The 25,863-nt window shown below is 38.9% G+C and overlaps 1 protein-coding gene and 1 pseudogene across 4 annotated transcripts; both read right to left on the bottom strand.

Moving 5' to 3' along the window:
- Positions 1-1,144: 1,144 nt before the first annotated feature.
- On the bottom strand, positions 1,145-23,855 carry LOC143864983 (wall-associated receptor kinase 3-like; annotated as a pseudogene).
- LOC143850541 (heat shock 70 kDa protein, mitochondrial-like) lies at positions 10,647-22,888 on the bottom strand. 4 transcript variants are annotated; one of them, XM_077359788.1, is made up of 6 exons: positions 22,724-22,888; positions 20,305-20,356; positions 13,608-13,684; positions 13,419-13,497; positions 12,925-13,234; positions 10,696-11,243 (listed from the first exon to the last, which is right to left on the bottom strand). In XM_077359788.1, exons 1-5 carry the CDS (start codon positions 22,729-22,731, stop codon positions 13,112-13,114), a joined length of 339 nt encoding a protein of 112 aa, XP_077215903.1. In that variant the 5' UTR covers positions 22,732-22,888; the 3' UTR covers positions 10,696-11,243; positions 12,925-13,111. The 4 variants fall into 4 exon arrangements, 2 of the variants coding, with proteins under 2 accessions (XP_077215899.1, XP_077215903.1); XR_013236008.1 differs by lacking the exons at positions 12,925-13,234; positions 22,724-22,888 and adding an exon at positions 20,173-20,219 and having other exon boundaries at positions 10,647-11,243; positions 20,305-22,708; XR_013236007.1 differs by lacking the exons at positions 12,925-13,234; positions 22,724-22,888 and adding an exon at positions 20,816-22,708 and having other exon boundaries at positions 10,647-11,243.
- Positions 23,856-25,863: the final 2,008 nt, after the last annotated feature.

The raw sequence follows: 25,863 nt of genomic DNA, 5'->3' as shown, positions 1-25,863 counted from the left end.
TGTGAAGTGAGTTTCATGCTTCGTTATTTTCTTTTTCTTTTAAATTAATGGTGCCAACTGGCTGCCAAACAACTTGACAACTTGACCGAGGGTGGGCCCATGCCTGATAAGAACTGATTTTCTAAAAGATCTCTAAGCTTTAGTTACAATGAACTTTGAAAAACATGAATACAATCCGGGCCGGCTTCAGTAGGCGGTCGGTCATCTATGAGACGATGGTGGCACAACGTGATGGGCTTTCTCGAGCCCTATTAAGATGGCATACTCTAATAACAAAGTGACAATTGGGCCGGGAGGGCAGCCCGGCCAAGCACGTGGGCTGTGCATGCCCCGTGTGCTATAGTGATGGGCCGTGTGAGGCACAGCCCAATAATAATCTGGTCTGCGGCCCATGATGGGCTGGCAAGGCACGACACACTATTTTTTATTTTTTTAATATTTTTACTGAAAATACCCTCAACAAACTAGAAAACGACAAGTTTTAGGGGTATTTTCGTGAGTTAAATACTTTTTACCAAATTACTCCTTCCAAAATCTAGAAAACGATTAGTTTGGAGGAATTTTTGTAAGTTGAATGTCTTCTACACAAATACCCTGATATCTATAAAAGGCTAGTTTTGGGGTATTTTGGTAAGTTAAATAAGTTTCATGTATACGCTAGCTCCCACCAACTAAATAACCACTAGTTTTGGGGTATTTCGGTAGGACCCAAGTTAGATTTATTTTCGGCATCATTCCCCTTTCCCAAAGTATGGTCTGCATTTCGGATTGGAAGCTGCTAGGCACTTATATCGGTCTCCTTAATGTTGATTGGATAGTTATCATATTGGATAGAGCCAAAGGGTCCGTCATTCTCTTTCCATCATGTAAGGTGATCGACTAGTAGCGAGGCCTTTCCATCATGTAAGGTGATCGACTAGTAGCGAGGCCGATAGGCTAGCTTCGGCGGGGGCATCGAGGGTGGAGTTGGAAGTATATGATTTCCTCTCTCCTTAATGTTGTTGTCTTTTGTTGCTTTTCTCTCTCTTGTTGTTTGTTCTTAATTATCTTGATTGTCAGAGTTGTCCCATTCTTCCTTTCTTTAAGTTAATCCATTTCCATTCAAGAGAGAGAGAGAGAAGAGTAGTTTGATGGTATTTGAATCTCTTCGATGACATATTATATAGGTTTGCAAATGAATTCCGTGCCCTCATTCGGGCATGAGAACTACATTAAATAATGACAAAGAGATTACATATAACAACTCATTTGTATATCTATACTTACAATAGAAAACATTCAATTTTGGTCAACAATAATCTTTTTTCTAACAATAAGAACTTAATAATCTTAATAACGAGCAGCGCAATCACCATCCCATCTTTAACTCTAATAAGACGTCTTTGGCTTCCAAACTATCTTTCCCAACACCCTGGCTGTTGTTGTAGAGTCCGGATGGTTCACCAAGCAAATATTCACTCTCGTTCTGAGGCAGTTCAACCCAGGGGTGTACCTCCAACCTTCTCAACCCATCGAGCTCCACGACTACTTCTTTCATCGTTGGCCTTTCTTCTCCTCTCATTCTCAAGCACCTCTTTGCAAGATCAGCAACTGCATAGATTTGCTATGTCCCTCCCTCATCCACAACTCGTTTCTCCAAGATTTCAAAAAGACGGTTTTCTTTCATTGAAGAAATGAAATACATAGAAAGATTTCTCTCTTTCTCAGATCTATCAGAAGAAACTGGTTGCTCCCTCGTTAACAGCTCCAAAAGAACCACTCCAAAGCTAGTGTCATACGCGTTGGATAAAAAATGACACATTTGCATGTTAATACCTTCGTGCAATGGGGACACAAGAATTTCTTGGCAAGGCCCACCACAATCGAACCATGAACACATTTTTCTCAATCTAAGTGAGTGGCGCTAGCATCCTCCAAGCCATATATGACTTCAAGTCTTTGGGATAAGTAAAAGTCACAAATAGCGACAAGAAGCCATGACTGACTAGTAACCCGGGGGTGACCAAGACTTATCCTCCTAATTTTTATTGGTTTGCTGACTTCTGAGGAACGAGAGGAAAGTGCCTAAACAAATGAAAGAGAGAGCATAGAAGGAATTTCAGACCCTTGAGGTATCTTCCTTCCTCTTGAGGATTAGGTAAGACCACAGTTAGCAAAACTTTTAAACAAAACGTGTTTTTATTGGTACTTCCTTTAAAACTTTTACATTAAACAAAACACCATTTCTTTTTAGGAAAATGTTTAAAACGGGTTTTAAACACTTTTTTTTGGCTAAACTTTCCAATTTTACCCCGCCATATTTTGTAAATTAATGACAAAATGCAACCTTTTTGGCTTACTATGGGTAAGACCCTTATACAGGGTCATATTTTGTCTTGTTAAAAATAAGAATATAGCATCACGTGAATGAGGGTTCAAGTCTCTTCCCTTTTTCTAACTTATGGTTGTTTTGGTTTTTTTTTTTATGTTTGTGAGTTGGGGGTTGAGTGGTTTGCTCCTTCAGTTTTAAGTGTTGCCATTGATAGTGAGGATGAATAGTTTCATGCCCATTAGTTGCGGGAAAATGACCAAATAGGAACGGTTTCTACTGAGAATGACATTTCAAAAGGGCTGTTTTCTAAATCACCAAACAGCAGTGATGTTGACTGGTTTGGATGACCATGGGACAAAAATACCCTTAGTTAAAAAATACGGTTTTTACTCCCTCTGTTTTTACTCTCTTGATTTTTTTTAACTTTTTACATTCCACTGTTTACTCTCTCTCTCTCTCTCTCTCTCGCTGCAAATACGAGCGTCGGCGGAGAAATTCCGGCAAGTCTCTCCCTCTCTCCGTCTCTCTCTCTCTCTCTCTCTCTCTCTTCTCTCGGCCTCTCTGTATCTCTCTGTAGGTAAATCTGAGCGGCAAATCTGAGCGGCAAATCTCACAGGTTGGTAACCCATCTCTCTCACTGTCACTCTCTCCCTTTCAGTCTCTATGTGGTTTTGTCATTTAGGGTTTTGATAAGTTAGTGATTTAGTCGTTTTCTCAGTTAGGGTTATGAAAAATCAGTGGTTAAAACCAATCTCAGTGATTTAATTGATAAATGAGGGATTTGAAGTAACTATTGATGGTTATAATCCCCTAATTTGTTAGAAAGCAGTGGTTTAAACACCTAATTTCTGAGAAATCGGTGGTTTAAACTCCTAATTTCTGAGAAATAATTTGTTGAAACACCTAATTTGTGAGAAATCCGTCATTTAATTGATAAATAAGGTGTTTGAACTAAGTATTGATGGTTTAAAAACCTAATTTAGGAGAAATTAGTGGTTTAATTGAGAAATGACGCGTTTATTCTCCATAGTGATTTGCTCAACACCCTAATAGGCTTCTAATAAAATGAATGGACATGTCATTGCTCTATAGGGGCTGAATTTGTTACAAATCAGTTGTTTAAACCCTTACTTTTTTATGTTAACAGTGATTTAATTGATAAATTAGGGGTTTATTCTCCGTAGTGATTTGGTCAGCACCCTACTAGGCTATTAAAAAATAGAATAGACATTTCAGTGGTATATTGGGTTTGAGTTTGCGAGCAATCAGGTGTTTAAACCCCTAATTTTTCATGTTAACAGTGGTTTAATAGATAAATTAGGAGTTTAATTTTCCTTAGAGATTTGCTCAACACCCTAATAGGCTTCTAAGAAATTAAATGGATATTTGTTAATTTGTTTCCTCACATTGTGTTTGAACAGGTCCACATCTGATTATTTGGATTCATATTCATCTTTTGCATATAGTAATCATCTCGTGAAATCATGGTAATGCCTCCTGTTATTCTTTTAAGTGTTGTATTTCTGGTAATGTGCTATATATCTAATAATGCTTTATTTTCCAGCCGTCTTATGTTACGTCAAGATGCTGCCCCTCCAAGTTTTACGACTTCTTCCAGTCCCTGCAGTTGAGGAATGTACATACTGATATCCTAAGTAGAAGCCCATTTGGAGCCTTGCTTAACCTAGAAGGTGTAAAATTGCACAAGGCAATTTTGACCACCCTCGTGCGATCCTGGATACCCAAGTCCAGGGCATTTAGAGTAGGCGACATCGTAGTCCCCTTTGAGGTTAAGGATGTAGCATTAGCATTAGGTCTAAGCCTTAAAGGGGATATAATAAGGATAGACTGGCATTCGACAGAAGAGGTCGAAGGTTGGAGGTTTGGCAGTCTAACGGCAAGATTCGCTGAGATTGCGAAGGTTATTAGGGCAGAGTCCATGTCGGACGAGATTTTATCGATCCAGGCGACAGTCAGACATGTCTTGCTACTCCTCTGCTGCTCTGTGCTTTTTGCACATGCCGACGCCACGGATCACAAGACGAAATCCTGCCTTTTCCCCTACTTAGAAGCAGAGACCATCAGAAGAATTGGTTGGGCATACCCTGTCTATGACTTCCTCATAGAGTCATTGGATTCATATTCGAAGAAGGGGATGTGATATATCAATGGTTGTGCTATTCTGCTACAGGTAAAGAGTAGATATAGTATGTACCATATAAGCGATATGTAAGTTAAATTTTTGTTCTCTAATCATCGTACGTCTTCATTCCAGGTGTGGCTATTCGAGCATACTACCCTGTGGGAACCTTCAGTTCCAGATGCGAGTCCACGCCTATTGAAGTGGACCGCGAGGATCGATACACGGATGAAGGAGCAGACAACCCTCATTACCCTGATCCGTGATAGGAAGCTAAAGAAAAAGGAGGTGAGACGTAAAGCTTCTGTACTCCTCTAGGTCTCACTTATTCTAACCGAAATGAACTATTCGATTTCAGGTTCTGAAGTGCCTACTACCTATTCCTGAAGAAGAGAGTCTCTTATCCATCGTAGCAGATGATGTAGACAATCTTGACGATCCTCTTCTTCCTCGAGAAGAGGGACAGCGGCAGTCCATCGTAGAAGATGATGTCTTAGATGGCGACAATGTTTTGATCGCAAAACGTTCTACTCCGATATCAGTGGTAAGGAACATCACTCTCTTGCTTACCTGGGGTCATTGTATTGAAGTTATCTAAATTTCCTTTAATCTTCTTAGGTTTATAAGAGAAAAGGTGTTGGAGACAAGGATCGTCTCCAAGACATTCACATTTCAGAGGAAGAAACGATAGCGTCCCTGAGTCATACAGATCAACGACGAGTACATGTGTGCTGAAGACTTGGTTATTCTTAACGACCCCGTAGCGTGGTTAACTTCTCCGGTAAGTGTTTTGGTTATTTTTTCTAATACTGACTTCTTTCAGTAGTGATATTCGTCTCTAATATCTATATGTTATCTTACGTAGCTTATGAACGTATACGGCGAGTATCTGAACGTCCGGGATGAACGGAATAGAAAACCTGGAGAAAGAGCCTGTGTTTCCATCAGCACCTACCTCTACGTAAGAATAAATCGTTTTTCATTCCCAAACTTTCATTTTATAATTTTTTAGGAAGCTTTGAATGTGTTTTGGTCACGAATCACTTTGCTTGTATTGCTTCTGTAGGATTGTATAACTGACAAGGGCTACGCCGGCCCCGACTCCGTTGAGAAGTACGTTTGCCGCTTGAATCAATGCCCGCCGGATAGCCTAAAAAGAGTCATCTTCCCGGTGCATGTCCCTCAACATTGGATTCTTCTGGTCCTTGATATGGTGGACGAAAAGTTCTACATCTACAACTCTTTGAAAGATGTTAAGTACTGGACAGAGGTTCGACCATTGGTGAGTTCGAGTCTCACCTTCCTTCGTTAAATTTGTAAGTATATAAAACTGTTACCCTGTAATGATTGTTTCATAGGTTCGATACCTGGAGGGGCTATACTTAGAAAAGTGGAAGGTGGACGTAAGTAAGTTTCTAGTGGAAGAACTTGACAAGAGGCCCATACAGAGAAACATGTACTAAATTTCATTACAATCAGGGGTTAGGAAAATTAAATTCATTGTACCTCTTATTTGCGCTCCACGAGCTTGGTCGATGATGTCTTCTTCTTTTGCAGCAATGATTGTGGGTTGTTTGTGCTGAAGGAGATGGATTGCCTGGCACGTGATGTGCCGCCAAAGTTCAGTCAGGCAGAGATCACGGTGATGAGAAGACAACTACTGGAGGATTTTTTAGATGGCCGGTGTTGCACGACTGTCAACTTGTAGGGGCTGTGGTGGTGTTGTTGCAGGTCGACGCTCTCGAGACATATCATTTCGAAATTGTAATGTCTGTAAATTGTAATGTATTATGGTGATTGTCATACCACTTATTCCATTTCTTCAGTTCCAAATTCTAATGTGTGTAAATTTGTCCATTGTGTAAGGATCAGACAGTCTCTTCCATTTTCCAACTCCAATGCAGGTTCAAATCGAATGTAACTTTCAACACCTTGGCATCTAATAATTTGTTGGATTAGGATTTGATTGTTGCGCATGGTCATGAGTTCACATATGCTGCTTGCAGTGAGATACAGTATTCGAAAGAAATTCAAATTTTTTTGTTTTCATGGGGATAGGATGGATGGAAAAGGCTCCAAAATAATGGACATAATGGAGGTGGTCAAGCAAATCCAACATAGCACAATAGGGTACATATGATATCTATGTTAGAAAAAAAAAAATTTTTAGTACTGGTCGGAACTCTGACATTTACTCGGAATTCCGCAGGAAATTTTTTTTTTCTCGGAATTCCGAGATTTAATTTCGGAATTCCGCCAAAAATAAAAAATTTTCTCGGAATTCCGAGATTTAATTTCGGAATTCCGCAGCAAAAATAAAATTTTCTCGGAATTCCGAGAATTTATTTCGGAATTCCGCAGAAAGTATATGTAAAATTGTTGGTTTTTTCACAATACTGGTCGGAATTCCGAGATTTTTTTTTCGGAATTCCGCAGTAAAGTACGAATTTACAACCTATGTGGTCGGAACTCCGAGAATTATGTCTCGGAATTCCGCAGCGAGTGTGATGGTTTTTAAAAAACGTTCGGAATTCCGAGACATAGTCTTAGAATTCTGACACTTACGTAACCCCTTTTAAACCCTCGAACGTGCTTTTTTTTTCATTTCCCTCTTCTAATCTCCATTCGTTTTCCGTTCTCTCTGAAACCCTAACCATTATCCCTTACAATCCGTTTCCAAACCCTAACCATTCTCCCTTACAATCCGTTCAAAACTAACCCTAATTTATCATCTTCATCCTCCACAACCCTGTTTTTTACCCAAAAACCCATAATCCCTCCATTACAACTTCTCTTATTCCCTAACTGTTCCGAAGATGCCTCGAACCAAAAATGTCCAAATCAGAGGTTCTACCCAACGCCAGGCCGATGAAGGACCATCGAGGAAGCGGTCTAAGAAAGCTACGGCTCCGTCTCCCGAACCGGAGCTTATTCCAAATTCCTACTTCTCCTCTGCACAAGCGAAGAAGGCATGGCCGAAAATGGCTAATCGTGGTGTCCGCACCGGACGCTTCATAGAGCCCGACGTCCTCAAACACTTCGACCTTAAAGTTCGGTCTGACGCTCTTGGATGGACACAATTTCTTCATCTTGATGAGCTTATCTATCCTAGATTGGTACGTCTTTTCTATGCCAATCTCACAATCACTCCTTCGTACTTCGAAATTGAGTCTCGCGTCAAGAAAACAACGATTCGACTCAATTATCATGAACTTGCTGAGATGCTTGAGATTAGTCCCTCTGGTTTTGAGCATTACTTTTGGCCTGGAAATGGGATCCATTCATTAAATGATCTTGATCACGACACTGTGTATGGTCGGATTACCAGGAGTTATAGATCCAACATGATAGTGAAAGCCTCCCATCTCATTCCTGAAGCTAAGATGCTTCACAACTTCATGTTCAGCAACTTCACCCCTCGCGGGGGCATGACCGATGCTCTAAGGCCCTTAGAGGCCTACCTCATCTATTGTATTCTTGAGCGTCGCAAGGTTTGCCTACCCTATATCATCTTCCGTTTTATGTTCCAAACACTTAAGCGGTCCAGAGCCTCCTTGCCATATGGCATGCTCCTTACGTGTATCTTCCGCAACTTTGGCATTGCTCTGGATAGTGAGGCGACCATCATTCCTACCGCTCCATTTGATGATAAGTCTTTCTTGCGCATGGCTCTAAACAAAGAAGTAGTTGAAGTTGCAGCTGGAGAAGAAGACGAAGAAGGAGAAGAAGAAGGAGAGGAAGAAGAAGAAGAAGAAGAGGCGGATCAGGATACTGAGGCACCTGTGGCACCACGGGCATCTCAGGATTTCACCGCTATGCAGGAGGCCCTTCAGCTATCCATGGCTTCTCAGTTTGAGAAGCTCACTACTCACGTTGACAGGGAGATGACCAGTCGCTTCGAAACGCTCACTACCCACGTTGACACGGAGATGGCCAGTCGCTTCCAGGCGCTCACTACTCACGTTGACACGGAGATGGCTAGTCGCTTTCAGACTCTTACTACACACATTGATGAACAGTGGACCACCTATTACCAGTACCTCTCCAGTTCCTCATATCCTCCACCACCACCTCCAGAGCAGTAGATGGCTTCAGTTCTCTGATGATGATGGATACTTTTTTGCTCAGACGCTTTATATATACTGACATATGATGTATTAAGCTTATCTTCTTGGATGATAATTTGGATAATGTAGTTCGTATGTTGGCCACTGATAAGCCTACATAAACCACTTATAAACAGTATAAACCACTGATAGGCCTATATAAACCACTGTTTACCTTATATAAACCAGTTGTAAAAACTCTAAACCACTGATAAACCTATATAAACCACTTATAAACACTATAAACTACTTCTTACCCTGTATAAACCATGTATAAACACTCTAAACCACTGATAAGCCTACATAAACCACTTATAAATAGTATAAACCACTGATAGGCCTATATAAACCACTGTTTACCTTATATTAACCAGTTGTAAAAACTCTAAACCACTGATAAACCTATATAAACCACTTATAAACACTATAAACTACTTCTTACCCTGTATAAACTATGTATAAACACTCTAAACCATTGATAAGCCTACATAAACCACTTATAAACAGTATAAACCACTGATAGGCCTATATAAACCACTGTTTACCTTATATAAACCAATTGTAAAAACTCTAAACCACTGATAAACGTATATAAACCACTTATAAACACTATAAACTACTTCTTACCCTGTATAAACCATGTATAAACACTCTAAACCACTGATAAGCCTACATAAACCACTTATAAACAGTCTAAACCACTGATAAACTTATATAAACCACTGTGTACCCTATATAAACCACTGTTTACCCTATCTAAACCACTTGTAAACACTCTAAACCACTGATAAGCCTATATAAACACCTTATAAACACTATAAACTACTTCTTACCCTGTATAAATCATTTATAAACACAATTATAAACACTCTAAACCACTGGTAACCCTTAATAAACCACTACTTACGATTATAAACCACTACGGAGGAATCTTACCCAAAGAACCTATATAAACCACTTATAAACACCCACTTGAGTACTGGTTTATGGTAGTGAAATAGTGGTTTAACTTAAGAAATTAGTGGATTACAGTAAAATAACAATGATTATAAAGTGTTTAAAGTAATTTAAACACTTTTCCAATACTGATTGAAGGCTTTCTGCAATGGAAGACAGTAGTTTAGCATGAAAAACTTTCATTCAAGTTTATAAACATGCCTTATAATGGAAAGAGAAGGGAGAGGGGTAAAAATACACATCTTTCCATTCAATGGAAGCTTTCTGCAATGGAATGGTGGTTTCTAGTGAAGATTTTTCAGATTTCCAAATCCAATAACGTTTTTTTCCAATATTTCTTGAAAATGGAGGCGTTGTGCAATGCAATGAAGGTTTAGGAAGGCTTTCACATCTAAAAAAGAGGTTTTTACCAATAGAATGAAGCTTCTCGCATCTAACAATGGAGGTTTTTGGGTTTCAAAAATGGAGGTTTTTGGGTTTTTCATACGTACGTTTTTTGGGTAGGTGGGAGGAAGAAGAAGAAGAGGGAAAAAGGTGGGTTTTAGGACTTGTTTTCCCCTAAATGTAATCATTTCAAATAGGTGATTTGATAGGGGGAGAGAGAGAGAGAGAGAGAGAGAGAGAGAGTCAAGGGCATTTTAGTCATATGCACTCTTCATTGGTGATTTAGAAAACAGCCCTTTTGAAATGTCATTCTCAGTAGAAACCGTTCCTATTTGGTCATTTTCCCTTAATTTTTTGGCCGGGTCATATTTTTCTAACAAATTAATGGCGCCGATGGGAAGCCAAAAGAAAAAACAAAGCTTGGCCTAATGTGGGCCCATGCCTTATACAAGTTAAAATTTCAAAGACCCCGACTTTCTAAAAGATCTTTCTTGTTTGGATGGTAGCGGTGGGTGAAGCTTGAACTTTCAAAAAAGGAATACATTCAGTCGTAAGTCTCTCTCTCTCTCTCTCTCTCATTTACTATTGAAGGCCCTCAATAGATTGTGTTGAAGTATAATCGATTAAATAACACCAACTCTAACAGTCCAAGCTTTGTAGTAATTTGTTATTGGGTTTTGTCATTGGAAATGATTTTCTACAATCATTTTACACACCGTTTGAAAAAACAAACGGTTTGGATCATTGATACCTTTGCCCGGTTGCATTCATCATAATTGATGTGGGAAACACTATTAATGAAATGATAGTGTGGTTACTGGTGAGTATGAAACAGCTCCAGAATTGGTGGTAACCCAAAGTTACAAAAAAGAAAATTGCCAATATTTAGACACTCAATCTCAATTAAAGAATCACCATAATTCAAGCTGAGTCGCTTCAGTAGAGTTGGTGAGTCAACTTCACAGTCACCTATGGAATAAGTTGGCCAAGAGTGAATTGGTTCTTAGTCCTTACACAAGACATGTTCAACAGATAGGCCACACCCAATCCACTCTAGAGAGTCCAGAACAGGTGAAGCAGTTTTAAACTATGGCACAACAGCTATGAGAATTTTCATCAGTAAACAAGTTCTAATCCTCTTAAAATTTCACGACATGGGAGTAGAAAATGCAGTCATCTACATGGGAATCAGTCTCGGGGCTCTCGGCAGATAAAGAAATTGAACATAAGACACATTTTGTACTGACCTAGAATACACAGCTCCTCATACGCAGCCCATAGAAAGGGATCTATTGACAAAGCCTGCATAAAGTGATCCACCGCACTTTTCCTTCTATCAGTGTACCTAAGATGGCCAAAATAATACCAATAGATGATGTGCAGAAAATTTTAAAATGTAGCTGAAACACATACAACTGCACATAAAGATATATATAAATGCATTGAATAGTTCAAGCATTTCACATTCATTTGTGACCATGCAATGAACTTACGAAGGGAGTTAATAAGAGCAAAGACCACCAACATAATATTAACTTATTTAATTCATAAAATATATGCAACTCTTTAATCAAATAAAATCAGCTCAGAACTTAGTACAATACAAATACTGAGATTAAACAAAATATTTAACCATAAACGATGCCTCTGAAGCAAAGAAGAATTGAGGAAGACAGTAGAAGTATAAAAATGATTATATTACTTAAATTAATATAATTTCTTTTTAATGACAGACTTCTCCATTTGCTTTCTCCTAGCTGGCACGTTGCAACGCACGTGCACTTTTACTAGTCTCATATAACGGGAGATTTATATGGCGTAAGCCCTTATAGTCCCCTTTTTTTTTAAACTTACTGTACTGCTGATGACACCATTGGATGATCCATACCATCCATTTGATGGGCCACGATTTAATTATATTGTGGCCCAAAAATTATTTCCATAGGAAGATCCTAGTCCTCCGATCTATAGAGGTACTGCATATATAGATTGGTCATATCTATTTCAGAATACTTTTTGAGTCAGGGTCTCTATACATTTCGAATGAATTAGACTACCAATAGTGTCTTAGGTCAGAATACTTTTTGAGTCAGGGTCTCTATACATTTTGAATGAATTAGACTACCAATAGTGTCTTTGGTCCTACTTTTTTTTTTTGATAGGTAAGCTGGGGTTAGGCAGGGACCCCTACCGGTTTATTTGAATATAGAAAGATGATACAATAAAAGGCACAAAACAATCTATGACTCGGAACATGAGAGAGATGGAAAACCAAGGCTTAGAGCAAATGGACGACAATCACTAGCCCTAAGAGATCTAAAAGCTCAATCCTTGTGAATTACACAATCAGCTAATTTGGTTGGGGTATATTGGGTTCTTTGTGAGCATGTTGGCCAATTTTTCTTCTAAACTACCTGCCATGATTCATTTGATTTCTCAAGTTCTAGGTTTTTTTCTTCGCATTTATCTTCTTGCTCGGTTAGGATAAGGTGGACTTGATTACGGTCATCCGCCAAGAAAACTTTCTTTTTTTGAGGTTCTCTGGCACCATCTGTGATTGTTGGATCATCTTCCCTGTCTGAAGAGGATTCAAATGAGACATCTTCAAGGTCGGAATACTTAGGACTTTTGGTTGATTTTCTAGGGAATTGTGCACTCTCTTTTTCTTTCTCTTCCTTCTGTCTCTGCTCTCTTCCTAAATTGGTAATGACACCCCCACTTATTCTCCTACTGTCCGAGTATATGCTATGAAACCAAACACTACTTACACTATTCTCCGAGGTAATTCTAGACAAATTAGAATGCTTATCTCCTCCCTTTTGACTTCTTTTGACTCCATATTCCACTACTCTCCCAGCCACCCCCACGCAACCAAACCGAAACATGAAAGAAATTCAAGTGAGTCATCACTAGTTCACAACCAAAAGCAATAGCAGGAAAATGAAATATTATTTGTACTTCCGAGTAAGGTATGCATATAAATCATAAATGAATGAAAATATGAGGTATTTCATATGTAGAGGTACCCTCCATTGGAATCCAGGGCTTAGTGACATTGCAGGATCCAGTCACTTCGGACCCTTTAAGTCCATAAGACCATCCGAGTCCATTTTGAGCCTTGACAATTTTGTAAGGAACCATCTTCATTTCTTTTTGTGTTTGCGGGTCATCAAATCTTCGTCCAATTAAGCGCTTAGTACCAAACACAGTGTTTTAAGGGTTTGTCACGGTTTGGCGCTTTGCAGGAGTACCGGCCAAAGGCTCCCCTTTCCGATTAAATGCAACGACAGATGGTGCAGTTCTTGCACCTTCCGCGTTCTCAATCACTATTGGATTCTGCAGGAAAATTCTAGGCTTTACAGTCTTACATTAAAAATTTAATTATCAATCAAAATTCTAAAAACCAAGGTTTAGGAAGAACATTTTTAACACCCCATCCCTCCCTATCAAGGGAACCTAAGGGAAATTCTTTTTTTTTTCCATATGCATATAAGTAACAAGGAATTTATGTGACACACACCTTCCCCTCCATCACTGATACACATGAATCGGTGGTACCCAAGTCGATCCCGATAACATCACTTCCAGCTGGTTTAGAGCTGACCAAGAAATTACAGCAAAACCATCAGATACTGAAAACCAAAGAACAGACAAACAGGGAGCTGAACTCACCAGAATTTAACAGCAACTCATTGAGAAAGTCAAATACCTGAAGGTTCTTGCAGCAGCTGCCCACCTCTGTGACAAAAGCGACGTCCCATGTGATGTCTTTAGATGACTAGAAGCCTGGCCAAAATAATAAAGTATAAACACACATCATGAATTCATTACATACACCAATAAAATGCAATTTGAAGATATCCATATTCTTCTTTTCAGAGATCAGCTGTCCATATATGTTATAGACAATGTTGGGACTTGGGAGCAGTTACCGTGTCACGGTGTCTTTAGTACTTCCTCTCAATCTTGTCGTAAGTGCCCTTAAGTTACTAAGCAATTACTAAGCACCGCCTGTCTAGACCAATCAATCACACAACTAAATGACCTAAAACGCAAAAACATATAAATTGATACCCCAATCTACCGTGAAGACTACTGATCATGTAGGCTTGCAATGTCATGGTGTATGTAGCTCGTTTTTACTCCCATAACCACCAAGGCAAATGCACACCTCCTTCACCAAACTTGGACAAATTAAAATGCTCAACTTACAAAAACCAAGATACTAATACCCCACTACAGAGCATTCAACAAACACAAAATCATGGTGTATGGTGTGAAAGAGTCATGGTGTCTAATTGCTTTTTCCATTATTTCCGAAATGGCCTCTGTCAATTAAGAGAATAAGAGCACAACACAATATAAACCATCCATTCATCAATTAAACAATCTCGTGCTTATTCTCAAATCATTACATAAAAAGTTTTCAGCACATAAAAAAATTGCTGTTTCTAATAAGAGCGCTACCAAAAGCATTCAACGGGCCAAACACACACTGGTTGAGAGTCTACAATCATATGAATGCGGTGATTCTTGAGCTATGGACAGTGAAAAGTGAGTGCATAGTAGAATTTTCACTTTAATAACTAGTAAGCCTAAGAGTAAAAAGGGACTTTCTTTTTCTGTTTTTCAACCTTCTCGGTATTTCATAAATGAAATTTCAACCATTTAAAAAAAAGAGATACAGAATAAAAATGAGAACGATTCTTCGTAGAATACAGGGGAAATGATAAGCATAAAAAGGTGAAGATCTCGATTACAAGAAGGCAAATTGATAATAGAACACAAAAATTCAAACATCAAACAAATAACATGCAACGAAGGTTGATTTGATCATGAAAATGTTAGAGGAAATTAGGTCAAGCAAGGTTGCTTGAAGCATTACACCCAAGGTATCTAGTTTGGAATACCAAGTTTGTTCCCCCCAACCCCTATATATAGAGATACACTAGGGTTAATGACTGGTTAATGGACTCTAGCCCATGTAGGCCCATTACACCGGTCCATTATCTTACCGGGCTTATATTAGAACATACATGGGTTATATCATATACCCAACAATCTCCTCCTATGTTCTATATATAGCACAATCCAATAGATAGATAATGTAATGTTCAAAACAAAATATTGAATCATCCACAGAATCTCCGTTTTGGGCGTGGGTTTATTCCCACATAGATACAGATTTGGGCGTGGTTTTTTCCTTTGCTTGGTTTGGATTGTTCTTTATTTCTTCAAAGCTTGATCAAACAATACTCCAAGACTTTGATCATAGTGGGGTCTGGTTCGGCATCTTCATTGGAAGAGCTCGAGAAAAGCGATTTTGGAATCGAAATCACTCATTCTTTCCTCAACAAATCCCCCATCTTTGTAAAGGATTATTCTAGAGTTGCTGAAGCCGAATTGGAGCCCATCTTAGTGAGCCGCCGGATTTTGGATTCGGTTCTTAAACTTGTCGTCGGCCTCCTCTCTTGCTGCCGGTTGGTTGGTGAGCCGTTGTTTCTTGGATTCGGTTCTTGGATCCGATTCTTGCTGGTGGAGTCTGTTTCGGTTCTCGGATTTGGTTTGCGATTCGGTTCTTGGATTGGGTTCTTGCGATTCGCCAATCAGGTGCACTCTTTCCAATTTTTAATTTCACCTAAATATTACAATGGAAAAGAGTTCTCTTCCGTTTGAGATGATCAAACTTCAAACCTTTGGTGGGTTTGAGTTTAACTCATGGAAGCGAAAGACTCAATTCGGTCTAAAATATATGAACAGTTTTTACACCGTTTTGAGTACCTTTGCTGAGACAGATGAAGAAGTTGATGAATCTCAATGGCTTAGAAATGAGGATTTCTGCAAAGACTACATGTTGACTTGTCTTTCAGATCGTCTTGCAGAAACCTATAGCAAATACAACACTGCTAAAGCAATATGGGACAACTTAGATGCTCAATTCAAGAAGGAGGAGGAATTGTCCAAGGCCCATCTTGTGGACCAATTCATGGATTTCAAGTTTCAAGAGGACAAGGAAATCACTCCCCAAGTTACTGTTCTAGAGAATTTGAGATCTAAGTTGCATAATGAAAAAATAGTTTGTGATTCGTTTCTTGTGGGTACAATTATATACAAGTTACCATATGTATGACACTCTTTTAAAACCGAGATGTATCGAAAAAAGGTACAAGTGGGACTGGATGATCTCAAACGATTCATTCGAATCGAAGATGAGAATCGAGCTAGGAATAACTTGGAGATGGTTAGACAGCAACAATCTGCTGCTAATGCGGTAACAAATCCCAAGAAATTTTCTCGGAAATCCAAGTCACCTAAAAGTGAACATCCCAAGTTGGAGGCCAAAAAGACTTCTTTCAGAAAAAGAAGGGCAAGTGCCACAACTGTGAAAAATGGAGTCACTTTGCTGCAGAGTGTAAACAACTTAAGAAGGCTAAATCTAACACACCGCAAAAAAAAGCTCATATGATGATGGGCAGTGCTGAGCCTAAGAATTTTGTTGCCATGTTAGGCAATGGTAAGGCCAGTACTTCTTCAGACTGGTGGTTAGATACTGGAGCCACCTGCCATGTTTGCAACTCGAAGAAACTACTTACGGATGCTGTTGGCGCGAAAGAGACCGTTACAGTGGCTAGTGGAGCAGAGGTAGAGGTGCCTCACGCTGGTACTGCGAACTTGGTCATTTCTTCAGGACATATACTAACTTTAAAAATTGTTAAAGTAGTTCTTGCTCTTCAAAAGAATTTAAAAATTATTAGTCTTTTAGACTATGTTTTTAGACTATGTTGGCATATGTACTTCATTTATGTGTGGTAGAGTAACTTTGATTGTTAACTCATACTATTTTGATTGTGCATATTTGATAGATTGTATGTTTGATTTAAGTTTAGGTAATGAGACTGTTAGTTAGGCTAGTTCACCGCTAATTGCTCCTAAGTTGTTACACAACTGATTGGGACATGTGCACTATCAGAAAATGGTCTAACTTACTAATACTTATAAGATACCATTATATATGTCAATTACATTTGACAAGTGTGAGAGTTAGGGGTGATAGAGAAGGAGAAGATACACATTGACAGGGTTCAAGCAATTCTGTGCCTCTCAGGGCATAATCCTTGAAACTACTGCTCCTCTCTTGCCTCAATCAATTGGCATAGCTGAGTGTAAGAACAGGACGTTAACTTCAATGTTAAACTCCATGTTAATGTTAGCTGGCATGCCTAGTTGCATTTGAGGAGAGGCAGCTTTGACTGCAAATCACATCCTAAATCTCTATATGCTCCTCCATGTGATAGAGTACCCAAGAATTTGGTGAGGACTTTGTGACCTACCAATTGGAGAATGATCCATCATCCTATCAGGACGTGATGAGATCTAGGGACTCTATGTTGTGGGCAGAAGCCATTCATGATGAAGTGAGCTATCTGTTAGAAAATCTAACTTGGCAGCTAGTCGATTTGCCAAATGGGGCTAAGACTATGGGCTGCAAGTAGATATTTGTATGTGATTATACAAAGTTTGTTATGGTCTTAATCAAGCACCTAAATTGTGACATCAGAAATTTGGCAAAGTAGTAAAGAGCTTTGAGTTTCTGACATATAACTCGAATAAATGCCTTTACTATCGTTTTGTGTCGAATAAGGTCATGATTATTTATTTGTATGTAGATGTTGATTCTTCTTTCCTATCTCTTTCTGTGATGAGAAATGTGAAACTACCCTTGGGTAAAGACTTCGACATGAAAAGACCTGGGTGTTGTTAACATCATTCTTGGTATGAAAGTAAGTTTTTTGAAAGGCAGGGAATCACCATTGGCCTAGCCCATTATATGCAAAACTACTTTACTTTTTGAGGATGCAGTGAGTGCAAACCGATTGAGACACCATTTTGATTATACCAAGAAGTTGATCTCTAAGGAAGAGACAGTGTGAGTCAGTTAGATTATTCTAAACTGATTGGTAGCCTCATGTTTGTGTTGCACTAGGCCAGACATAGCCTTTATAGTTGGCATGTTGAGTCGTTTTACTAGCAATCCTGGCCATGAGCATAGAGATGCCCTTATGAGGCTGATGAGATACCTTTCGTGTACTCAAGAGTATGCTCAAAACTATGGTGGCCATCCACTTCTCGTGGAAGAATATTCTGATGAATCATGGGGATCAGACTCAGGGGCAGCAAATCTACTGCTGTTGTGTGGAAGTCGAATTGGAACTTTATGCTCTAGCTTCAGTTGCAAATGAAAGCAGAGGAGATAAAGATTTTGATTATGGTTACGGACATTCCACTGACCCAGTTAAGGATTAGTTCCTTAAGTGTGTTCTGTGATAATCAAGCTACAATTACGATTGTGAAGAACTCACTCTTTAATGGTAAGAGGAGACATCTTAGGCTGAAAATACCATGCTGAATTATCTCAAGAACACGAGATTATCACTTTGATTGATACGAAATCGAAGGATAATATGGCCGATGCTCTCATATAGGGGCTGACCAAAGATCGAATATTCAAAACTGTGGGGGAGATGGGGTTAAAGTCTATATAGACAGGACTTAACCTACATCCATGTTATTTTGAATCTTCGAATCTCCCTTTTGGCCAAGATAAGCACTTGATATGTTTCGACGATATTTAGAGTTGTTGTGTGTCATTCCACATTTGATGACATGTCATTTTTGGGAAATGTTGTACATTCCAAACTTGATGATACAGCTTAACTCAAATATGGATAAGATGACTGTAACATTCCAAAAAGAAACATGAAATGGTTCTTTGCAAAAGAAACTATTTGATCTTGTTCTTTAATGAAACTTGACAATTAGGAATGGTTATTTGCAAAAGAAGCTGTTTAGGTCTTGTTCTTTATTGAAACTTGACAATGATGCTTATGGTGAGAGTGATACTGATACTTTTTCAGTCATTTTGAATTGTACTAAGTTCTTCTTCAGGTAGAACTGGATACTTTCGTGAATTATAGAATTGTACTAAGTTCTTCTTCAGGTAAAACTAGATACTTTAGTGTTTTACACAAATGATTGGATTCATTTTCATGAAATCCATATTTGGTAATTCACAGGGATTGGCGAAAAGGAGGAGCTTGTCTTGATTTGGACTTTGATGAAGATGACTTACTTGATGAGTAAATCTTCTAAACTCTTAAAGACTATGCTTACATTTCAGTATGCATAGAGTTTACTTTTTTGTGGAACTTTATTTTGGATCTCGATGAGAATCATACCTCATTAATCAATTCATCTAAGATCAGTGGGGTTCACTTATATGCGAAACTACCTTTTGGTTGAGTTTAGCTTGTTGTATATCTAAAACTCTTGGTTTGTCATAAAAGGATTCATGTTTTCATTTGGATTACAGATCTTTTATGATATAGACCATATGGTGATGTGGATGATTCAATATTTTGTTTTGAACATTACATTATCTATCTATTGGATTGTGCTATATATAGAACATAGGAGGAGATTGTTGGGTATATGATATAACCCATGTATGTTCTAATATAAGCCTAGTAAGATAATGGACCGGTGTAGTGGGCCTACATAGGCTAGAGTCCATTAACCAGTCATTAACCCTAGTGTATCTCTATATACAGGGGCTGGGGGCAACAAACTTGGTATTCCAAAGTAGATACCTTGGGTGTAATGCTTCAAGATTGTTAGAGGAAATTAGGTCAAGCAAGGTTGCTTGAAGCATTACACCCAAGGTATCTAGTTTGAAATACCAAGTTTGTTGCCCCCAGCCCCTATATATAGAGATACGCTAGGGTTAATGACTGGTTAATGGACTCTAGCCCATATAGGCCCACTACACCAGTCCATTATCTTACTGGGCTTATATTAGAACATACATGGGTTATATCATATACCCAACAGAAAAAACCATTAAAAAACTGCCTTTAATCATCCCTAATGGTTTACAAATCCGAATCGAATACAACTCTAAGAAGCAACGTTTTGATGCTGGAAGAGCGTAAATCGATCCTGGCCAATGAGTTTAGTAACCAGAGAAACAAACAAAAGAAAGAAAAAAATTACCCACTCTTCTAATGAAGAATCTGAAAATTCCCAGTAGAGACACACAAAGGGTAACTTTGGATGTACACCCAAATCATATCGAGTATTTCCAGAGAAGCCGAGATTGAAAATCGGAAGTACATATAAAGTCACCCAATTTAGCATTTCTAGGTTACCAAACCACAAAGAAAAAAGAAAAAAGAAAAGAAAAAGAGAGTGAATACTGAAGCAAAGAAAAATTTCACCTAAACCACAAAAGCACCTCAGACATCTTCATTAACGGAACCAAATGCTTCAAAGAAAAAGCAAAAGTAAAAACAATAGGATAAACAAGGAAAAATAGAAAAATGTCAGAGGAAAATGGAAAATTTGCTAACCTGCGCCAAGGTGTTAGAAACACCAGAGGCTAGTATTTTGGATCTCGAGAACCTGGAGAGGAGAACAGAGCCGATGGCCATTAGATGGGTATAGGGAGAGGGAGAGGGAGAGGGGGAGGGGGAGGGGGAGAATTGATAGGACTTGAGTTAGGAGATGGTTCGAAGTGGCTGAAAAATAAGGAAAACAGAAACTCCGTTTTAAGTTTGAGTTTAACTTTTCCCTGTTTTCTACCTCATCGTCTCCTCACGCATACTCATAGTGAGGAAAATTTCATTTTAAACGGCCGTTTTTTTTTAATAAGACGTGTTTTGTAGGTTTGCCATTTAAGACTTCATTTAAAACATTTTATGACAAAAAACTCTATATTTATAGGGAATTTTTTAATAGGCGTTTTAAACACACTATAAACCAATTAAATGCTTTTTTAACCAACTTTCCAAATTTTCCCCTACAATATTTTGTGCATGACATATAGGGGGTGTCAACGGATCCACTTTGGATTGGACTCACCTAGGTCTCAGTCAAGATCAATTCAGATCCCTTATCGGTCGGATCATATTCGGAGTGTTCTTCAGATCCTACTTCTCATGTCTCAGTCACGATCCATTTCAAATCAGACCGTCCATCGGAGTCTCCTGGTAGGTCCTTCTTACGTTGCACACAGTTAAAATTCTCAAAAGAGGGCAAGGGCCAGTTGGAGCGGCCGGCAAAGACACTACCGATTAGAGACTTAAAGTCAATGGTTAGAGAAGGAAAAGAAGAGGCCGACTTAAGACTAGAGACTAATGAATGACAAAATGCTGAAAATAGAAAAATATAGCTCGAAAAATAGATATGGCATTTTTTACCAAAATAATATAATAACATCGAATTGAGGGCTGTTCCACAGGCTTTTATTACTTGTCTGGATCCGATTGATAATTTTTTCGAATCCTATGATAGGGATCCGAAATATGTGCATGGATCCTAGTAGTATGTCTACGTTAGGGGTGTCAACAGATCCACTTCGAATCGGATCCACCTATTTCTCAGTCATGATCCATTCAAATCCCTTATCAGTTGGATCGGATTCGGAGTGTTCTTCGGATCCTACTTCCTGTGTCCCGGTCACAATCCATTTCAAATCGGTCCGTCCATCAGAGAGTCCTAGCAGGTCCTACTTACATTATACACAATTAAATTTTTACAAAGAAATTGCTCCCAAATGATTCAGAGCCCTAGTACTTGTGCAATGATGGAAACCCATGAACAGAGTTGTTCACCAAATGAAATCCAAACAGGTCATTTGAATACACAAATGGATAAAACTATGTTTTGTTTTTTTGGTTTTAACTAAAACTCAGAGACAACAAATAGAAACTGAGCTAAATATCTACACACTTTAAGTAATGTAAATTTGTCAACTCAATAATCATAACCGCACATACTAATAAAATGAAGGTTTTACAAATAAACATGGCATATTGAAATTGGAAAAAAAAAAAAAAACAGAATGGAATGGAACACTAAAGACCGCAAATCATCAGAACGGCCTGTGAGATTGAAATCCCATAGGCAACCCAAGCGGGGGGTTGTTGAATTGGGTTTACAAAAACTTTTGCTCTTTTGAAAGATTTAAACAAATTAATCCAAAGAACAAGGTAAATAAGAAATGCACAAAGAAGACAAACCAAGATGCGCAAGTAAAGATAAGAAAGAGAATAGAGTGCACCGGGATTTATAGTGGTTCGGTCCTCAACATAGAGGCCTGTTCCACTCTACCAAGACACCTTGATGGCTTCATTAACCCAATCTTCTTGTGGTGAGGATTAAACCTTTTACAAGCGATGGCTCCACACCTCACCACTTGCCGTCGGAGAAAGCTTCACATCTCCAACACTCGCTTTTGGAGATGACTCCATGGCTCCAATCACTCGCCAATTAATTACTAGGATAATGAATCAAGAAAGAAAAGATAACAAATTGCCTTCTAAAGGCTACAATGAATGGAGATGATGTTTAATTTTGATCCTATGTCCAATCCTTCCTAAAGATCCCGAGAGAGGCACTAAGGAGGTTTATATACTCAATTTGGCCAAGTGGTTGAAAAGTTATGGATGTTTTAGTAAACTGTACGTGTCTGTTAGTCATAGTGTAGTTAATGCATTTGTGAGTTACTAAGTTATTTATAAGTTTAAAAGTCCCTAAACTAGTTAGTGGATTAGTTTGAATGTTTTTTTTATCTTGTATTCATCTATAAAAAGGATAGAAAACATTTGTAATGGAATTTTAAGTTGGAGAAGAAAAGATTTTGTAAGTATTTTGCAAGAATTTCACTTCTTGTTATCCCTCCACAGCCCAAAGGATTGAGTTCGTCGATTTGAATGGCATCGTTTTGTTTGAGAGAGAGAGAGAGAGAGAGAGAGAGAGAGAGAGAACCTTTGCATCCGTTTGTTAGATAAGTGTTGCCACCATAGCCACTCTTGCAATTACAACGATAGCCAGGCCCGTTAGATGAATCAGTGACTGTTCAACTGATCACGGCAGGCATACGTAGAAGAGTTTCTCCGAGCTTGTTGGCACGTTTCGTTCCCTACCACTCAGTCTAGTACCCTTGGGAAAGTTTCCTTTTTTGTAGGAGAGAAATTTTGAAGAGAAAGAAGTGGAATAGAGAAATTGAAGTAATCAATATCCACTAAAAAAGCATAACTACACGGGTTGAAATCCTTGGTCCGGTTGTGGTTATGAAAGCTGTAAAGGGAGAAATCCAAGTACTTGAGACCCTTTGGGATGGAGGTCTGGCAACAGCCAATCCCAGAGCACGACCCGTTACTTAAGCTCTCTTTGTTATTGCAAATTGAGACACATCCAGTAGTAAATTAAATCTGTACCATTGGGGCCTCCTATATAGGCTAGAGTGTCGCACCCTATAGCAGTGAATTTGTTTCGGGTATCCGAAAAAGTGTTCGGGGTTCCTGTAAAATCAGTGGACCCACCGGATCCATTGCCTCCGGGGTTAGACACGGAGTAACAGTCCCATGCCATCCAACCATCTATGCGTATTTGCCCTTCTGGTAACAAAATCTCTAGAACCCGAAAAACGCCAATGAATGGCCTTGGAGGGTGAAAGGTGGTGTTGCAGCTTACGTTGTACCAGTGGTTCATGAAACAGTTGGGATCTCCAATGCCGAAAGGGTAAGGAATGTCGACATTGCCACATTTATCTGGGCACACAGCTGGTTTTGCTATGGAAGATGCTAATGCTGTTGTTGTTAGCCATAAGAGCTGAAGCAACACATGAAGTACCATCTTTCCTTTTTTTTCTTCTCTCTTGTTACTTCCTTGATTACAAAACAAGAAAGAAGCCCCGATAATATATATAATATTTCATGAGAGTGGTTGTAAGAGATATCATCTCTTTCTATCCTTGGAGAAAGAAAGGTAATGTCAAGCAAGGATTCAAGTGTCATACGCGTTTGATAAAAAATGACACATTTGGATGTTAATACCTTGGTGCAATGGGGACACAAGAACACGAATGCCGACACATTTTTCTCAATCTAAGTGAGTGGCGCTAGCATCGTCCAAGCCATATATGACTCCAAGTCTTTGGGATAAGTAAAAGTCACAAATAGCGATAAGTAGCCATGACTGACCACCAACGCGGCGGTGACCAAGACTTATTCTCCTCATTTTATTGGTTTGCTGACTTTGGGATAGGAATCTTCTTTGTTAATCAGGGCCCAGCATGCCTTCTGAAGAACAACGAGAGGAAGCTGCCAAAAAAAAATGAGAGAGAGAGCATAGAAGGAATGTTAGGAATTTCAGACCAGTGAGGTATTATCTTCTTTCCTCTTGAGGATTAGGTAAGACCATAGTTAGCAAAACTCTGTTTTCTTTTAAAAAAAAGACTTGTTTTATTGGTTGTTTTGGTTTTTTTTTTATGTTTGTGAGTTTTGTTCCTTCAGTTTTAAGTGTTGCCATTGATAGTGAGGAAGAATAGTTTCATGCCCATTAGTTGCATATAGGCCATTGACCCGACCATGTAAATCTTTCACCTCTTGGGTTCGTTCTTTCCTTAATTTTTTGGCCGGGTCATATGTTTCTAACAAATTAATGGCGCCGATGGGAAGCCAAACAAAAACAAAAACACAGCTTGGGAAGCCTAACCCTCCTCTATAGATAGGAGGGTTAGGATCAACCAATGAAAATAATTTTTGGGGCACAACCTATAGGCTGTGGCCCATCTAATGGACGGTTTGGATCATCCTAAGGTGTGGGCCATACCGTACTTTTAATAAAGTGAGGAATGCGATCATCAAAATACAATAGTGCTGATAACATTTCACTAAGATAATACTATTTATATTATTTATTTGATTTCAAAATATTTACTAAAATTTAGGTGTTTACACTCCCAAAAAATGAGTGAAAGGAAGTGCCAATTGAAAGAGATGGCCTATAAGCCCCCAATTTCTTTAGTTAGTCCCCCTCACAAAAGCAGAGGGATTAGATTCATTTATTAGTTGGGGATTTTACTTGGATTTAAATGATGAAAGTGTGATACATAAGACAAGGGTATTTTGATTTTAATAGACGGCAATCCCAAGCAGAGAAAAGTTGCCATAGAAAACTCAGCCTACCGACACAAGAATTAGAGATAGGGAAGTGCCAACTGAAAGAGAGAGTCTATATAAGAAAAATTATCGGGCTTGCAATGGGCCCAAAACAAAGTTCGCTGTCTTTCTATTAAATCATTTCGTACGGGGCTCATCAAAAGATAAGCTTGGGCTGCAATTATTGAAAAGACTAAGAAACCCCTAGAATGCAGATAGAACTTTGGCTAATCTGTTTGGATGCAGGTAGTTACTAGAGGTGTAAACGGATAGAATTCGAATCGGATATGGCTATATCCGAATTCGATTACAGCATACACTATCCGAATTCGGATTCGGATTCGAATTTGGCGGCGAATTTGGCGGATATTTAATATCTATTACCGAATTCGTATCCGTCGGATATTGTTCAAATTCGGATATTATCCGTATCCGTTTATCCGGTAAATTCGAACATTTTATCGCAGCACTTTATCTTTCTTCTCCTTTGTACTCCTCGAATAAATTTTCCAAACCCTAAAATCAGACCTTTACCTTCTCTTAACAAAATTAACTCTTAAACCCTAAAATATATGAGATCCTGTTCATCATTTTAAAACAGAGAGAGAGAGAGAGAGAGAGAGAGAGAGAGAGAGAGAGAGAGAGAGAGAGAGAGAGGGCGGTGGGGATGGATGATGGTGTTGGTAGTGGTTTTTGGGTTTTTTTTTCTTTTTTATGTATATTGATGGAATGGGTTTGGGCTATTTTGAACAGGGGAAGTGAGAGTGCTGATTGTGGAAGATGAAGAGAAATGGGGATGGAGATGGGGATTGGGTTAGAGATGGAGGTGACTGGCGGTGATGGAGGTGGCTATGAGAAGGTGGAGAGTGACGGCGGTGGATTTTGGTGGGGTTGAAGGCACTATGGAATGCCGAAGATGGTGTCTCAGCCTCCTCATTTCTCCTCTCTCTTGCTTCTCCTTGC

This window comes from Tasmannia lanceolata, unplaced genomic scaffold, assembly GCF_043159265.1.
Source record: "Tasmannia lanceolata isolate RefF3 unplaced genomic scaffold, GAP_Taslan_0.1 ptg000003l, whole genome shotgun sequence".
Lineage (NCBI taxonomy): Eukaryota > Viridiplantae > Streptophyta > Magnoliopsida > Canellales > Winteraceae > Tasmannia > Tasmannia lanceolata.
Note: the sequence above shows the minus strand (reverse complement) of the source record. Positions and strands in the feature narration are given on the sequence as shown.

What these genes read in the sequence shown, in the direction of transcription:
- LOC143850541 (XM_077359784.1), bottom strand. Translation starts at nt 20,385, where the DNA reads ATGGCCATCGGCTCTGTTCTCCTCTCCAGGTTCTCGAGATCCAAAATA. An exon ending in TTTCTAACACCTTGGCGCAG is followed by an intron (nt 13,685 to 20,304) that starts GTTAGCAAATTT and finishes TATTTTGGCCAG; the next exon opens with GCTTCTAGTCATCTAAAGAC. An exon ending in TATCAGTGATGGAGGGGAAG is followed by an intron (nt 13,235 to 13,418) that starts GTGTGTGTCACA and finishes ATTTTCCTGCAG; the next exon opens with AATCCAATAGTGATTGAGAA.